At 47.6% G+C, this 17,637-nt stretch overlaps 5 protein-coding genes across 6 annotated transcripts in view; 3 read left to right on the forward strand and 2 right to left on the reverse strand.

Moving 5' to 3' along the window:
- Positions 1 to 647: 647 nt before the first annotated feature.
- Positions 648 to 2,956, forward strand: LOC117137094 (maltase A3). The gene is made up of 6 exons (XM_033298380.1): positions 648 to 933; positions 991 to 1,451; positions 1,509 to 1,961; positions 2,020 to 2,474; positions 2,529 to 2,672; positions 2,727 to 2,956. The coding sequence occupies exons 1-6, from the start codon at positions 723 to 725 to the stop codon at positions 2,893 to 2,895; spliced, it is 1,893 nt and encodes a 630-aa protein (XP_033154271.1). The 5' UTR covers positions 648 to 722; the 3' UTR covers positions 2,896 to 2,956.
- Positions 2,957 to 3,012: 56 nt separating this feature from the next.
- On the forward strand, positions 3,013 to 5,039 carry LOC117137096 (maltase A3). The gene is made up of 3 exons (XM_033298381.1): positions 3,013 to 4,174; positions 4,252 to 4,847; positions 4,917 to 5,039. Exons 1-3 carry the CDS (start codon positions 3,032 to 3,034, stop codon positions 4,981 to 4,983), a joined length of 1,806 nt encoding a protein of 601 aa, XP_033154272.1. The 5' UTR covers positions 3,013 to 3,031; the 3' UTR covers positions 4,984 to 5,039.
- A 2,213-nt stretch (positions 5,040 to 7,252) lies between these two features.
- On the reverse strand, positions 7,253 to 9,495 carry LOC117137105 (maltase A1). The gene is made up of 3 exons (XM_033298391.1): positions 7,922 to 9,495; positions 7,557 to 7,700; positions 7,253 to 7,479 (listed from the first exon to the last, which is right to left on the reverse strand). The coding sequence occupies exons 1-3, from the start codon at positions 9,490 to 9,492 to the stop codon at positions 7,395 to 7,397; spliced, it is 1,800 nt and encodes a 599-aa protein (XP_033154282.1). The 5' UTR covers positions 9,493 to 9,495; the 3' UTR covers positions 7,253 to 7,394.
- A 301-nt stretch (positions 9,496 to 9,796) lies between these two features.
- LOC117137106 (maltase A1) lies at positions 9,797 to 11,787 on the forward strand. Its single transcript, XM_033298393.1, has 4 exons — positions 9,797 to 10,918; positions 10,976 to 11,430; positions 11,491 to 11,634; positions 11,700 to 11,787. Exons 1-4 carry the CDS (start codon positions 9,818 to 9,820, stop codon positions 11,764 to 11,766), a joined length of 1,767 nt encoding a protein of 588 aa, XP_033154284.1. The 5' UTR covers positions 9,797 to 9,817; the 3' UTR covers positions 11,767 to 11,787.
- Position 11,788: 1 nt separating this feature from the next.
- The window catches only part of LOC117137093 (metabotropic glutamate receptor 2), a 46,980-nt gene continuing 41,131 nt past the window's right edge, over positions 11,789 to 17,637 (reverse strand). The window contains exons 15-17 of one of the 2 annotated variants that reach the window (XM_033298378.1): positions 17,185 to 17,336; positions 14,281 to 14,464; positions 11,789 to 13,755 (exon numbers count right to left, since the gene is read on the reverse strand). In XM_033298378.1, the coding sequence (XP_033154269.1) occupies positions 13,229 to 13,755; positions 14,281 to 14,464; positions 17,185 to 17,336 (863 nt within the window). In that variant the 3' untranslated portion in view covers positions 11,789 to 13,228. The remainder of the gene's footprint in view (positions 13,756 to 14,280; positions 14,465 to 17,184; positions 17,337 to 17,637) is intronic. The other variant, XM_033298379.1, reaches the window with a different exon arrangement.

Consider the following 17,637-nt stretch of genomic DNA (forward strand, 5'->3'; position numbering starts at 1 on the left):
ATGGGTCACTTTAATATGTAGATAATTTAATACCGCTAAGAAAGCTCCAACCTTTCTTGTAAAACCATTGTTACTAGGAAATTCGGTTTATTAAAAAACGTACTAAATGCTATCACTTTATATGTGGTGATTATTGGGGCGAGATTTGCCACAAAACGCCTTGGGGGTCGGACAAGATATTTGTTTTTATGGTACTGTAAATGTTTTCTTAGTCAATATGTTTATGTTCCTCTTCGCTGATAAGTACTAGGTACCCCTCTCCCGCAATCGGCGATCGCATATAACTGTCTACTGAGAGTGATGCTGATGTGCTCACAAGATGTTCTCTCGTTTTTCTCTCGAGCGGGTGCGCAGTTTATAAATAAAATCATGCATATTCTGCATGGGCGTAGAATATAATCAAAAGGGGGCCTAACAAATTTCAAAGCTTATTTAAAATACTTTTGTTCAACAATATATATATATACAAATATATATATATACAATATATATATAATCTATCGAATAATTTCACTCGATGCACTTATGCAATACATGCAATATTTTCACTTGATATTACTACTCAACAACTAAGCCCATGCACTTTTCTCCCGCACTCTCTGAAATTTAAATACGGAAAGCCTCGCATAATTCTGTTTGCATTCGATCGCCAGTCGCATTTGTCTTCTGCCCAAGGCAGATCTGCTTTAATCAGACCGCTTTATTAAATATAGGCTGTCGCAATGATAAAATACCGACTGATAGCGTTCTTGGCAGTGCTCCTCCAGTTACACTGCCCAACTCTGGGTCAACCGTATCCCAATTACCATGCGGACTTCGTTGGCATCGGGGAACATGGTGGTGACCTCAAGTGGTGGCAGACCGCGGCCTTCTATCAGATCTACCCAAGGTCATTTAAAGACAGCAACGGCGATGGCGTGGGTGATCTGAATGGTGAGGAGAGCGGTTTATTAAGTATGTATCAGTACATATAGTTTACGTGTTTGACAGGCATCGCGGAGCAACTTCCCTACCTCAAGGAGCTGGGAATCACGGCCACTTGGCTATCGCCCATCTTCACCTCACCCATGGCTGACTTTGGCTACGATATAGCCAACTTCACTGAGATTGCTCCTATTTTCGGAACAATGGCGGACTTTGAACACCTTATGGAGGTTGCCAAAAAGCTAGACATCAAGATCATCCTGGACTTTGTGCCAAACCATTCGAGTGATGAATGTGAGTGGTTCCGCCGCTCGGCGGCTCGTGATCCGGAATTCAAGGACTTCTACGTATGGCATCCTGGGCGTATGGAAAACGGCAATCGGCATCCGCCCTCCAATTGGATTAGCGTTTTCCGGGGAAGCGCCTGGCAGTGGCACGAAGGTCGTCAGGAGTTCTACCTGCACCAGTTCGTGAAGAAGCAACCGGATCTAAACTATCGGAATCCAAAGGTCCGGGAGACCATGAGTGTGAGTAAAAATCGCAAGTAAAATAGTTTGTATAATGTTAATATTTTTTAATCGCAGAACGTGTTGAGATTTTGGCTAAGCAAGGGCGTGTCCGGCTTTCGCATTGATGCAGTGCCCCATGTATTTGAAATAGCGCCGGATAATCAGAATCAGTACCGCGATGAGCCACGCAACGACTGGGACAACGACCCCGAGGACTATGGCTATCTGCAGCACATCTACACCAAGGATCAGCCGGAGACCATTGACCTGGTGTACTCGTGGCGAGCGGTGCTGGATGCGTTCCAGAGGGAGCACGGCGGGGAGGACCGCATCTTAATGGCCGAGACCTACTCACCCATAGATATCGTGATGCAGTACTACGGCAATGCGACGACGGAGGGTGCTCAGCTGCCGTTCAACTTTCTGCTGATAAGCGAGCTGTCCAACTCGTCGAATGCGCACGCCTACGAGGGAACAGTGCTCAAGTGGCTGCAGCACATGCCCAAAGGTCGCACCGCCAACTGGGTGGTAGGTGGTCCATGAGACAACAAACATTCCATCTGAAACTAATTGACTTTTCTGCCAGTTGGGTAACCACGATCAGCCCAGAGTGGGCTCCCGGTTGGGCAAGGATCGTGTCGACATGCTGAACATGCTCACTGCCACGCTGCCCGGCGCCAGTGTCACCTACCAGGGTGAGGAGCTGGGCATGACCAACGTGTGGATCTCGTGGAAGGACACGGTGGATCCCTCTGCCTGCAACACCAATCCCAGCATCTATGAGCAGTACTCCCGCGATCCGGAGCGAACGCCCTTCCAGTGGACCGATGCCCAGGACGCTGGGTTCAGCAACGCCAGCAAGACCTGGCTGCCCATCGCCGTGGATTACAAGGAGGTGAATGTGGAGCTGGAGCGGCAGAAGCCCCTTAGTCACCTGAACGTCTTCAAACAGCTCTGGCAGTTAAGGAAGCAGTCCCAGACCCTTCAACGCGGCGAAACTGAAGTGAAGGCCCTCAGCGACGCAGTTTTGGCCGTTAAACGGTGACAGATAAAAATATTTCCACTAGCTTCGACAATAACAATTGAATTCCGCAGGTATCTCGAGCGTGACTCAACGTACTTGACCCTTTTGAACATTTACGACGGAGTGGAAACCATAAATCTGCTGCAGAGTTTCCCCGACTTGCCACCTCAACTCAAAGTTGTGGTGGTCACAGAGCGATCTCAAGTCAAAGTGGGGTAGGTCAATTCAGCAATGGCATAAGCAACTTTTTATATCTCCCTTGCTTTCAGTGATCTTGTGAACTCCACATCGCTGCAGCTGCAGGCCAAGGATTCGCTAGTCCTGCAGACCACCTCCTCGTATTATAGCTATGCCACCAACGGAGAAGCTCGTTTTCTTCCCGTGCTGGGGGTTTATCTATGGCTGGCTCAAGTGGGGCTCTATCTAACCAACCGATGAGTTCCCACCATATGCTAGTTAATAATAAAATACTCACAATAAAGTCATCCAAAGCACTCGAGCTGTTATCGGTTGAAAAATCTCTGGGGGCCGTCTATAAAAGCGGGATCCCACCAGCTCATTTGGTCAGTCAGACATGGCGTGTTTTAAAATCTTAATCACAGCGATACTCGTTTTGGGGATCCTCTGCGCCCTTGGGAGAACAGCGGCAGTGGAGCTCGACCTTGAGAGAGCGACCACGGCCACGAACACCACTCGAGATTGGTGGCAGGTGGCACAATTCTATCAGATCTATCCGCGCTCCTACAAGGACTCCGATGGCGATGGCATTGGCGACCTGCAGGGTATCATCTCCAAGTTGGACTACCTAAAGGAGATTGGAGTAACTGCCACCTGGCTTTCGCCCATCTACAGTTCGCCCATGGCGGACTTCGGATACGATATTTCCGACTTCTTCGACATTCAGCCGGAGTACGGCACCCTGGCCGACTTCGATGAACTGATCGCGGAGGCTAAAAAGCGGAACATCAAGATCATCCTGGACTTTGTGCCGAACCACTCGAGCGATGAAAACGTCTGGTTCCAGAAGTCGGTCAAGAGGGAGAAGGGCTATGAGGACTATTACATGTGGCACGATGGCTACGTGAATGCCACTACCGGGAAACGGGAACCACCGTCCAACTGGCTCCAAGCCTTCCGCGGAAGCGCCTGGGAGTGGAACGATGAACGCCAGCAATACTATCTCCACCAGTTCGCCGTTAAGCAGCCGGATCTCAACTACCGCAATCCCGCCGTGGTTGCCCAGATGAAGCGGGTGCTTACCTACTGGTTGGATCGAGGTGTGGCTGGATTCCGCATGGACGCGGTGCCGTGGTGCTTTGAGGTCTTGCCAGACGCTGATGGTCGGTATCCCGACGAGCCGTTGAGTGGCTACACCGATGATCCGGATGACTCCTCATATCTGAAGCACATCTACACCCAGGATCTGCGTGAAACGGTGGAGATGGTTTTCCAGTGGCGCACTTTGATGGACGATTACCAGCGCATCCACGGCGGTGACACGCGAGTTATCATGGTGGAGACCTATTCCGGCCTGGACTATGTGATGCAGTTCTATGGCAATCGTACCACCAAGGGTGCTCAGATGCCCTTTAACTTTCAGTTTATTATTGGCGGCAATGGAGACAAGAACAACACTCAGCTCAATGCGTCGGGCTTCGTGAAGATAATCAATAGCTGGTTGAGCCAAATGCCGGCTGGCCAGACAGCAAACTGGGTGGTGAGTTATTCAGGACATTCTCCAGGGCTTCTTTATTTATATTATTCAAAATTAAACATAATATTTTTCATCTACAGATGGGTAATCACGATCAGCGGAGAGTGGGTAGTCGCTACGGCGAAAACCGCATCGACTTGATGAATATGCTGCAGATGTTCCTGCCCGGCGTGAGCATCACTTACCAGGGAGAGGAACTGGGAATGACTGACCTGGACATCAGCTGGGAGGACAGCCGGGATCCTGCGGCCTGCAATTCCAACTCGGATATTTACGAGCAGTTCACTCGCGATCCCGCCAGGACTCCATTCCAGTGGAGCGATGAGGCAAACGCTGGGTTCTCCACTAACGCCACCACCTGGCTGCCAATAAATCCAAACTATGTTACCGTAAATGCAAAGGCGGAGAATTCCACGAGTCCCAGCCACTTGAGCTTGTACAAGCAGCTGGTGGATCTACGAAAATCCAAGACTCTGCAGTTTGGCGACACTCGATATGCGAATGTGGGCGACAATGTGGTGGCCATTAGGAGGTATCTGAGCGGGGAGCCCACCTACGTGCTGGTTGCCAATGTGCTGGACACCAGTGTCTCTGGAATAGACGTAGCCAGTGCCATATATGCGACTGGAAGCTACAAAATCAAGCTGCTCAATCCGCAAGCCAAGGCCACAGTTGGGTAAGTCTCCTCTTCCATCCCTTAGACAAGTCCTCAGCTAACTTTTCTTTTGCCCTCTCCTCATTCCAGTGATAGCGTCACACTGAGCAACTTGAAGCTGGAGCCTTACGCAGCCCTGATTTTGGAGTCTGTCTAGAGTTTACATAATCATAATCATAAGTTTGAAGAAGAACAATACGTATACATAAAGTACATCGATAATGTCTTGCTATATGGGCGCATAAGTCATTCGTGCGAACGACATTGCAAAACTTTTCAATTTTAAGGTCGCGTGCTGGGCCAACTTATTATAAATTATTAAGGAACTTTGTCCTGGCTCAAGAGTCACAGTCGCGCCGAGGACTGCTGGTGGAGGCAGAGGAAATTCCATTAGACGTGATTGATAAGACACACAAATCACGCATACGCAGCGTTGCTGCCACGCAAACCAAAGGACCGCAGAAGGTGATTCGGAAATGAGGCAACCATAAGCGAGCGTGCGTGGGCGTTGCCTGTGTGGGTGCCTGGGTGCGCTAGTGAGTATAGCCTACGCACTTAAAAGCCCTACGCAGAAGGACCCTGTTAAGCTTTTTAATTTACTCATAAAAATTAAGTGAAATTATGGCAAAAACGACAAAGTCGCTATTTTTAGTCAGCACGAGCATAATTTCAGATATACCAAATCACTTTAAACTGTTGTGCACCATCATCAGGCCCAGTTGAAAACCCCAGAGCTCATCACCTACAATAGTTCTGTCATCGCCATGCTGTTTGCGGCATTAGCTGGCGGCAACCCTTTCCCAAAAACGTCAACAGTACCCAAAACATCATCCCGCAAAACATCAGGTACGTGAGAGCCATTCAAATGAGCTAGTGCCGGCAAGCCGTTGGGCGCCAGTTATGAGCCATGTTTGCGGTGCAATTAATGAGCGACCTGTGATTAAATGAACTTTCAGGCCTCACCTGGCCAGCTCTGCAGGTGGCACGTGCCAAATCAGAAGCGAGGGAGCAGGGAGTGAGAGCAGCAGAGCAGCTCGTTAGGACCTGGTCCGAAATCAAACTCAAATATTAGCCTCGCATTATTAATATGCAAACGCTGTCGGAGCTTCGAATACGTTTCCCAAATGTGCAAGGATGTGCCGGGATGGGGGTGCTTTGCTTGCTTCCGGCTTTTTGGGCCATGAGTCCTTGCAGATTACAGCGAGCTTAATGCGTTTTAAAAGTTTTCCAATCGGAAGGGGAGCAAACTTCTGTGCGACCTGCGTAAATCTGCGAAAGTCATGGAAATCATGAAAATCATATTAAATGTAATCATCCCAGCACCTTCATCAAACATTGTGGCTCAGACTCTTTGGGAAATTAACTTCATTATCTGCCCGAAAATGAAATGCACAAAAGGCTGATGGCTTTGTGCGACTGGACTGCCACCTGGCCTCCGACTGGCTGTCCGCTGTCTGTGCTGCGGTTTTCATTTTCACAGTTTCATTCATTTTTTTAAGGTTTCTGGTCACGTGCGTAGGGGTAAAGTGGCCCAGTCACTCGGCGCCGCGTCGGTGACCTTTTTAATGGGCTGACGGGTCACGCAGCCATTTACAAGATTCCATTTTATTCATTTTTGTGGTTCTGCCAGCAGAGACGGCTAATTTTTCAGCGTCAAAGCAAAATCGAACAAATCGAATGGGGCGATTTCCCAAAGGGGCGCAATAATTTGTAAGAGATTTCGAGGCAACCGCTTAATGCATTTACTCCGTAATTCAATCTCGTCATTCTTCTCGAACAAGTCGTAATTACCGAGTTGGTATTTTAGACGGATCAAGCGGTCCGAAAGGCCAACTTCACCCAACTTCTTAGCCAACTCAAGTTGGCCACCAAAGTATGTATGCTTAGCGGAGTAAGTTTCAAAGAGTATGGTGCGTATACTTGATGCTCGGGCATCGCAAGGCGTCTGCCAATTACCATGTGTAAACGCAATTTAATTATTTATAACGCAATTGAAGTTCTGCCTTCGCCTGCCCTCCCTTCGTACGCGAATACAAGAGTAAATACTGCAGGGCTGTTTCACGAATTTCCGAGATTGGTAATAAATCTAGCTATGAAAACCTCCCCACCTATTTAGGTCCCGACTTCAAAGTGCTCCGAGATGATGGGGCCCCGGTCCCAGGCCAACATCCACAATTTTAGGCCTAGTCCCTGGTCGCCGTCCGTATTTACATTGTGTGTAGCACACATTCTTAGGCTCTCAGGCACACACATTGTAAAACAGCAAATACTTGGCGAGGCCGGGACTTTTGCTTGACTTTAATTTGTGTGTAAACACTTTAAGCGCGGAGCCCGCCGCCGAGTGGGAATTAAAAGAGTATGCCGGGCACTTGAGCTTATCTCCGAGTGGGGCTGGGGGGGATTTCAGGATATGTGCGGTGTTTCTGGGGTGGAGTGGGTTGTTTGTCTGGTTTTTCACTTATATATTTATTTATGCAAGCCACGGCATATTTGCTTTGAGCCGAAGATAAATACCGATTGAGTGGCCTGACTCAGTGTGATTCAAGTGCGCCTGGTGGGAATCGCCATTTAATCGAACCGGGAAGAACTGCTGCTGCTCAATACCAAGGCCTCGCCGGCAGCCAGACTTAATCCGGTGACCTCGAACTGGGAGCTGAAAAGATGTCCGCACAAATGTCAGAACGGTCGGTCAGATAGTCAGATGGTCAACATGGGGACGAGATGCCTTACCCCTCCGCCTTCGAGGACTGCAGGCTGCGGATGAGGAGCGTCAAGTGGGTGGGCAGCGTCTTGTCGAATTCGTATAAATCCACAGTGACACCCTTGCTGGCAAAGTTGGCCACATAAATTATGGATGCAGAGCCGGAGATGTAACTGTAAAGGTAATGGTTCGGTACGTACTCGAAGGAATTTCTGCAGTATACGTTGCTCCCGGTGCATAACTCTTGGCGAAGAAACTACTTGTATGCGGTGTGCATATTTCATTTCTGAAGTGTGACTTACTGGCTCACCAGTTTATTATGGCTCGGGGCTCTATACGCACTTTATATCCCCACATTTTGAGACAAATATGAACTTAGCTAAACTTTACTTACCGCTTCACCACAAACACATTCTCCCCAACGACTCCATATTTAGTGGATCCGTTTTGCAGTGGCAGCGACGATTTCCTCAGCTCCACCAGCGCCTTGTAGATTTTCAGATGAGAGCGCTGAGCCGCCGCCTCCGTTTCCACATTCAGCGTTTGGTAGTCTGCTGCCAGTGGCAACCAAGTCTTGGATGCAGTGGAGAACCCGGCGTTGGTGCCACTCGTCCACTGGAAGGGAGTCCGCGAGGGATCACGTGTGAACTGCTCGTAGATGTCCGAGTTCGAGTTGCAGGCAGCTGGGTCTTGGGTGTCTTCCCAGCTTATCTCGCCATCGGTCATACCCAGTTCTTCGCCCTGGTAGGTGACACTAGCTCCAGGAAGGACCATGACCAACATGTTCATGGCATCGGCATTAGCGGTTCCATATCGACTTGCCGCCCGACGCTGGTCGTGGTTACCTATAACCCAGTTGGCGGTGCGTCCGGCAGGCAGGTTGTCCAGCCAGTTGTCCACTGCTGTTTTGATGGATCCTGCAGAGACACCATCGCTGGCCAGAACCGTAATCAGATTGAAGTTAAAGGGCAGATGGGCACCAGCCGTTGAGCGATTTCCATAAAACTGCATTGTGTAGGCGGGCGGAGCATAGGTCTCGATTAGAAGAACCCTCGTATCGCCTCCGTGGATGCGCTGGTAGTCATCCATCACCACGCGCCACTGGTACGCCATGTCAATGGTCTCCGGCCGGTTCTCGATGAGATCGCTCTTCAGGTACTTGCGGTCGTCGACGTCGTCCGTCAGACCGCTAAGCTCTTCATCGGCATACTGACCATCTGCATCCGGCTCGATCTCGAAGAGCACTGGTACGGCATCGCAGCGGAAGCCAGCTACGCCAAGGTCCAACCAGTAGCGAAGCACTCGCTTCATCTGCTCCACGACCAGGGGATTTCGGTAGTTAAGATCAGCCTGCTGCACTGCGAACTGGTGTAGATAGTACTGTTGACGTTTCTCGTTCCACTCCCACGCACTTCCCCGGAAAGCTTGCAGCCAATTGGAAGGGGGTTCCCGATCGCCAGTAGTGGAATTCACCTTCCCGTCATGCCAAACGTAGTAGTCCTCGTAGCCCTTCTCGCGATTTACAGATTTTACAAACCAAGAGTTCTCATCACTTGAGTGATTGGGCACGAAATCCAGAATGATCTTTAGGTCCAACTCGTTTGCCCGCTTGATGAGAGCCCTGAAGTCATCGAGTGTTCCGTATTCCGGCTGGATGTCAAAAAAGTCGGATATGTCGTAGCCGAAGTCCACCATGGGCGAAGTGAAAATGGGCGATAGCCAGGCTGCCGTGACCCCCAGATCCTTCAGGTACTCCAATTTACTGGTGATACCATTCAAATCTCCGATTCCATCGCCGTCGGAGTCCATGAATGATCGCGGGTATATCTGATAAAACTGGGCATTTTCCCACCAGTCCTTTGTGACTGTCGTCGAAGTCGTGGTTTCACATGACCAGCTAGGATGTGCCAGTATAAGCAGCCCACAAGCCAGTAAGCCAAAAAGATCTAACCGCGTTCCCTGCATGTTTCTTACTTGATAGCGAGGACTCCGCGCTGTTCCTTTTATACAATAATACGGAAACGGGATTACCAGAGCTTAAATGATAGCCCCACATCGAGTAGGGTATGCATTTACCAAAACACTCGAAAGAACACTTGAGCTGGAAATTTTCCAATAACAATTCCGGAGATGACTATGTGAATGCTCCACAATCGATTAGGCGGACTTACCCTAGACTAATCAAAACATTTCCACTTTGAGGTCTTATCTAACCGGTTGAGTGGACAGTCTATAAAAGGGCGAGCATTTGCCGGCTGCTCGCACAAGGTATTTTGATTTGACCCAGGCAATGAAGCTTCTGTCGCTGCTAACACTTCTGCTTTTAGCCATTGCCTCGAATGAGGCATGTCAAGTGCAGAGCTCCTCCAGTGAAACGACCAAGGACTGGTGGCAAACCGCCCAGTTCTATCAGATCTACCCGCGCTCCTTCAAAGACTCCGATGGCGATGGCATTGGTGACTTGAACGGCATAACCAGCAAACTAGAGTATCTCAAGGACTTGGGCGTAACGGCTGCTTGGCTATCGCCCATCTTCAAGTCGCCCATGGTCGACTTTGGCTATGACATATCCGATTTTTTTGACATTCAGCCGGAGTACGGAACACTCGAGGATTTTCGTACATTGATCAAGAAAGCCAAGGAGCTGGATCTGAAGATAGTTCTGGACTTCGTACCCAACCATTCAAGCAACGAGAGTGAGTGGTTCCTGAAGTCGGTTAAAAGGGAGAAGGGCTACGAGGACTACTACGTGTGGCACGACGGGAAGATAAATTCCACCACTGGGAAGAGGGAGCCTCCGACCAACTGGCTGCAGTACTTCCGTGGAAGTGCCTGGGAATGGAATGAGCTTCGTCAGCAGTACTACCTACACCAGTTCGCAGTGCAGCAGCCCGATCTGAACTATCGCAATCCCCTGGTTGTGGAGCAGATGAAGCGGGTGCTACGCTACTGGCTGAACGAGGGCGTCTCTGGATTCCGGTGCGATGCACTGCCTCCGCTTTTTGAGGTCGTGCCCGATGGCGACGGTCAATTTCCTGATGAGGTTGTGAGTGGGGCCACCGAGGACACGGAGGATCGCGACTATCTGACCACCACGTACATCGAAAATCAGCCAGAGACTATCGATATGGTTTATCAGTGGCGTACTGTACTTGATGACCACAAACGCATTTTCGGGGGCAACTCGAGTGTTTTGCTGATAGAGACGTACTCCCCCGCTTGGTTTACCATGCAGTTCTACGGAAATAGAAGCACAGAGGGAGCCCACTTACCGTTCAACTTCAACCTTATTACAGTAATGGAACAAAAGGGTCTTTCTGCGAGCAACGTGCAGGAGGCAATCGATTTGTGGCTAAAGAACATGCCCGCAGGTCGCACGCCCAATTGGGTGGTAAGTTCGGGCTATTAACCTATGATCTTTATCTGGTGCTAATAATTACGACTCCAGCTAGGAAACCACGACAAACGACGAGCAGCCAGTCGGTATGGAAAAGAGCACATCGATGGCATGAACATGCTGGTGATGATCCTGCCGGGAGTTAGTGTCACCTACCAGGGCGAGGAGATCGGCATGACCGATGGCGAGATCAGCTGGGAGGACACTGTCGATCCGTGGGGGTGCAACTCGAATCCGAACATCTACGAACAGTACACCCGCGATCCAGAGAGGACGCCATTCCAGTGGACTGGAGGCACTAATGCCGGGTTCACGAATGGATCCACCACCTGGTTGCCTCTGGCTGCTGACTATGCAACGATAAATGTTGAGAAGGAATTGAGCGATGATCACTCACACTTGAAGATATACAAGGCACTGGTGGCACTACGGAAATCTTCCAAAACTCTGCAAAATGGGTCCACAAAGTACCAGGCACTTTCTGATGACATCTTCGTAGTCCAACGGTAGGTGGTGGGATAATTTTCCTGATTAGTAGTTACCTTACCTGGTTGCGCCCTTTGTAGATCTCTGACCAAATCAGCCACCATTGTTCTTGTGATTAACTTCGGATCGGTAGCTAAAACCGTTGACTTGAGTCAGTTTGACAAGAGTCGTACCGAAAGCCTGCAGCTGCTCATAAGAAGCATTGATTCCACAAAAAAGGAGGGGTAAGTGGAGCAGAGCTCCTCAGCTAATTATGATATTTTATAAATACTCATTGTCTTTTGAACAGCACTCGGTACGATCCGAAAGCCCTGAGCCTGGATCCCTCGGAAGCCTTAGTCTTAACCACCGAATAAAACTCGTTTTTTAAATGGAAAGTGTTTTTGATTCTTTGATATTCGTCTTGCTTTATTCGTAAATACATATGCGGCCAAAAAACATTTAGCGTTTTGTTTATAATAGTAATATTAACTATACATCAAGTAACTAATTCGAAAGACATTCAATTCTTGGATGTTCCATGGGATTCTCATTAACGACTATTTACACTGAACACACAGACACGGAAAACGAACAAATTTCGCTAGTTTTTGTACCCCATGTTTTGGCTAGACATGAATTGCATTACTTGCGCTCTATAACAAATATTTAACTATGCGTTTTCGGAGATAGCACATTTCGAGTTGAAAGCTGCTCACAATTAACTTTAATACGAATTCACATCGAGGTGTCGCTACGAATAAAAATTCTCCCTTAAATACCATACATATGTACATCTCAGTTGGACAACAATTAAATCTACCATGTTGATGGGCTCAAACAACACAATAAATGCAATTGTAATTGTTCTAACTAGCTGCTACATTGCAAAGGGGCTGTGTCCCAGCCCTTTTGGAACATAATTGCGCCCTCGAAAAGTCCTCTTCATCCAGTGCTCACTGTACAGCGTTTGCCTCACTTAGCCTATAAGTTTCGTGTACTATTCAGATAGCTTGCAAGTTGCTTCGGTTGTAGAAAACACATTTTTGAAATTATATCACATTTTCATTTTTTTGTTTCTTTCGGAACGCTTTGAAACAACGCTTAGAATTCTAGATAAGCTTAAGTACTAAACACTTATTAATAGATTAAGGTTGACAAGTTATTTTAAATATAGCTTTTTAACTCTTGTGCTGAAGTGTAAAATGGAGAAACACATTTGTTTTTGGGAAGAGTTGCAAAGGTTTTTGATCAGCCGACTCTTACTTACATACTTACGACTCTTGCGTGTCTGTTAAAATCTGAAGAAAGTCTTAGGTGCCACAGAAATATCTTCACTATTGAGATACGTTGTTCTACAGATATCGAGAAACTTATATATAAGAACGTTGAGATAATGTGGATTTATGGGGTGAAGGTATAACCCGAACTTACGGAAATTAATAAGCAAACAAACGGGTAAATGAATTAGAATTAATTCGCCTTCTAAGATCTGAAGACATTTCTGTGGCCGAGCTACTACCAATCGAGTCCCGTCCTGGCACGAACTCCTGCCTCCCCTCCGTCTGCTTCTCCGCATCCCCAGACTGATCCCGGGAATCGCTTGGGTCAGCAGACACTTTCCTCTACTTACGTATGGTTGCGAGAATCTCGAATCTCCGGTGGCAGCTAAACGGGAATTGCGGCCCGCTTCTTCGCCGCACTGCCGCTGCCCGTGCTGCCGGTGTCGCTGGAAGAGCTTTGTGTTCCATGTTGCTGCTGCGGGTGCTGCTGCTGCAGCTCGGCTTGTTGTCGCTGCTGCTCCTTCAGCAGCTGCTGCTGCAATTGTTGTGCGTTTAGCTATAAGTTTGTTTGCAGGACCGGCGGACGTTGGCTCCCGTTTCCATGCCCATTGTTGGGCGCCACGGACGCGGTTTCGCTGACATCCCCCGTTGCCAATGGAGTTGTTATTGTAGCCACCAGCGCCTCTGTTGTTGTTTCGCCAGCTGCCGCTGTTGTTGTTATGGTTGCTGCTGGGCCGCTTATGTGATTGTTAGTCGATGTGATGGCAAATGCCACGGCCGGCTGGCCATGTTGCCGCTGATTGATTTTATTATTGTTGGCCACGACTTTCTCTGTTGCCACATCGCCATCGCCATTGCTGTTGCTGTTGCTGTTGCTATTGCTACTACCATTCGTATTGCTATTGCTGTTGCCGTTGCCACTGCCCTTATCTGTGGGCGTGGTCGTGGCCGTTGTGGCATTGTTTGGCACATATTGATCGGCATATGGTATTTGATTGTACGCATTGATGTCCAGCGACGTGATTATACTGGAAATTGTCTGAGTGGCCATTTCGCACAATTTCTTCGTCTTTAGCGAGTTTTCTGCAAGTTATGGGAAGTGAATGGAAAATATAAATGGAGTTTCATTCTCAATCCTAACCATTTTAAAATCAATTAAATTTAATAAGAATATACCTTCGGTTTGATTGTCAACCTTACTATTTCTTAGATAAAAGTACAGCTTTTACAGCTTAAGTTACTTAAATTACCCAATTTATAGTACGCTTTTCTTAATTAATTGAAACATTTCCACAAAAATTAAAAATGAATACGAGAGATAGGTACAGCTGGTGCAAAGTGTTAACAAAGTAATATATTTTAATTGATATAAATTCATTGCAAAATACGATTAATACATTGTCATGAGCTAAAATCGACTCACTTTCAATAATTTGATTAATTAATAATTTGATCGATAATGATTAACTGTTATACCTCTTAATTGCACTATTCAACAGCAAATTACATATGTCAATAATACATTTGCTCGACACCAAGTGTGTGTATTTTGAGCGCTGTGTTTACTGACCCGTGACACACGTTAACCGATATCCCTTAATTACTGACCTGTGTTTGTGGGAGTGATATGCTTCTGGATCTTCTCCTCCTGAGCACAGGTGGCGGCGGTCACCACGGCGGCGGCCATCATGGACGAGGGTCCTGTGCCAGCGGTGCGGTGCATGTTGCCGTAGCGAGGCGGCATCATGCTCTGGCGCACGTTGCGCTCGGGGCGTATGAGTATTATGTACAGCTGCAAGGACACAAGCGTAGGGTCAAGTCAGAAAAGCAGTGCGTCTTTCCAATTAGGTTATTTTCCCGTTCGAGGCATTAATCGAACGACCCATTGTGTGTAATAGCTATTTGGAGGCGATATCCAATTTCGTGGTTCCCCAAGATGGCTTATCTTACGGCTTTGATTGGAAGTCAGTGCGTGACCTGCCACGCCCACCACCAAGTACCATTCCCAATCCAAACCCAAGTGTCATTAGCCATTTCCGGCTTCGACGGCCAGCAGTAATGTGGTCAAAGCAAAGGCCAACGACTTGGGCCGTTTACAGGGAGCAGAAGTGCACGCCTAAGCACCATATTACCATACGTACACTTAAAGAATAATATAACTTGGACGGATTAAATCATACGTTCACGCATTCGTTTATTTTGTTTATTAATTTGAATAAAAAGCAAGAGGGTATGCTATAGTCGAGTTCACCGACTATCAGATACCACTTACTTAGGTAGAAGATCTACCGGGATCTGTGACGGGATCCGTGGCGGGCTCTGTCAGGACACGGCCATACCGTCAGCAGGACCGGATACGGAATACGGAAACATGCGCTGCTTCTATGTCTCTGGAATCAGCATGCTCTATCTCAACTTATTAGCATATATAGTTCCATGGACGGACAGACGGACATGGTCAGATCGTATCTGCTATTGATCCTGATCAAGAATATATATACTTTACGCTTGCTTTTACCAATTACATACTTTTGAACTAGCTTACCCTTTAGTAAGTACCTTTTAGTAAGGGGTAAAAAAAATACCGCTAATAAAATGACTATTCAATGTTGTTAAGACAATACATGAAAACACATTTAGACCAATTTCTTGATGTGTCCTGACTTTCTAATATGCTTTAAAGCCAAATCGAATTTGTTTTGGCCACGTGAGCGAGCTTCTGGTTCAGAGCACACATACTCCTTACTGGAATGGCACCATCCATTAAACGCTTAGTGAAAATTTAGCGCAAATTGCGAGCAGTGCTCCTGGTTTCAACTTGCGATACGCTGCGTAGTGTTACGTAGCCTGCACAGTGGGTCATTTCCGCTGTGCTTTGACATTGTTTGGCTGCCATTTGGACGCCCCTTGTTATTGTTTTCACCGCAAACAAACGCGGCAAGTTCGAAAACAAACTGAGGCAGAGCCGGACGGACAGCAGAAAGGGCGCGTGGCAGTCGGAAGTCGGAATGGCTTACCACCTCGGTTGCCAGCCTTTGTCCTGCGGAAGGAGGCGTGGCTGCCGGCACCTTAGCGGCAGGGCTTTAGTTTGTTGCCTCTTAGTCCGGTGATCCCCAGTTGTTGTGTGGCATGCCGCATTCATGGCAGCCTTTTATTGTTTTCCTTTTGCCAGACACAAGCAGTTGTAAATTGCATTTTTATGGCTCAAGGTGTACGGTGCGGTTCGTGTGCTTGTGCACACTGTATTTGCCGTGTGCGCAGTACAGTGTTCCTTCCTCGTCGCAAACCAACCGTGCATTAGGTGACATCTGATAGCGTACAGTTGGCCCGGTTAGCAGCCACTGGGCAAAGAAGAATGCTCCGCTCCGACATTTAATAATAGCCCTGTGCTGAGTGTTTACGGCCCTTAGCCTCCCCGGGGTTTTGTTCTACTTTGCACCCGGAATATGCAGACAGACCATAAACTGTAGCTTGCTCCGCTCCGGGACCAAGAACTATGACGTGTGCGGTTGTGGGAGCCCCGCTCCGTTGCTAATCAAGTTTCTGGCTGATTTACTATTTCTACCTGCTTGCTCTTAAATGGCATAGACACTGGCGAAAAGGCACCTTTAAGTGATGTATGAAAGCCTGTGGAAACTAACTCGAAAAGTCTTTCCCTTTCAATAGCCATACAATTGAGGGACTTCCATTATTTGTCAATATAACTTGTATTATCTGATCTGACTTTCTAGCTTGGAATACCTATACAAAAAATAATCAAACAAGCTATTTGACATTTTCTTATAAAATTCCTTTCCTGCGTTTCTCATTGCTGTCAAAGGTCGTGTTTCCGTGTAATGAAGTTATCAGTGCTTGAATGTAAGCTTCCTCCCTGACGTTTAATATCGGGGTAAACAGCTCCTCCTCCATGCTGCATCATCTAGTCCATGAACTCAACTGGCTGGCTATATTTGGCTTGTCTGGCAGTTTACTTGCATCTTAATGGCTAATAGCAGGGCGTATTAAAAAATATGTTGGCGTGGGGACCGAGTATGCCAACATAAAGGACGCGCGCCTTTGGGAGGAGATCATGACCAGTTCAGCTCCGTGGTAGGACATGGCTTGTTGACATTTAAGCTTCTTCTCGGGGGAACATTATGAAATGGCCAAGGACCAAGGAATATGGACGCAGAGGAAGGGTGGGCATTAAAAACAATATGGTTGGAAGCAACACATCGCAATCGATGCAGCCGGTAGTTGAATTACCAAACCCTTGGCTCCCGGCTGTCCTCATCTTCCGTCTTATTGCATTTTAATGAAACACTCGTCCCCGCGTCCGAAATAAAGGGAATGAAATGGAATAAAATCGCCGGTGGCTACTGCATACTGCGGCACCCAAAATCATTCAACGGTCGCCAGATAAATGCGCAATAATTAATGCATAACGCAATTACCAATCAATTTACAGAGGACCCGGGCGGAGATGGATCCCCCAAGCCGAAGCCCAACCCACTCCCAGCTATCCGGACTCACCTTGGGCGAAAAGAGACAGGCGATGGTCACGCTGGCGGATAAGCTGATGGTCACCGACATGCTGGTGATGCGCAGCGGGACGTGGTTGGCGGTTCCAAAGTAGAGCGGTACAAAAGCCAGCCAAATCACACACGTCGTGTACATGGTGAATCCTGTAACAATAGGGTTAAGCAATCAATCAAAATGGCCAATTATGTGCGTTATGGCTTCATAATTATAAAACATTTTTGCACGAGAACTCTGAGGTTGCAATGCATAAAATATAGACTTATAAATATTTCATGCGCGTATTGTTTCGAAATAACCAAATTACAAAAATACAATGCACATAACTAAATTATAAGGAGCTGTTCATTCATACAATAATGATGCTATGTAATGCGCATGTGAGGATATTTTATGCACTAAATAAACCAGTTAAAAGCATTGCTGCTTTAATGAACCATGATATGG

Source organism: Drosophila mauritiana, chromosome 2R (assembly GCF_004382145.1).
Source record: "Drosophila mauritiana strain mau12 chromosome 2R, ASM438214v1, whole genome shotgun sequence".
NCBI lineage: Eukaryota > Metazoa > Arthropoda > Insecta > Diptera > Drosophilidae > Drosophila > Drosophila mauritiana.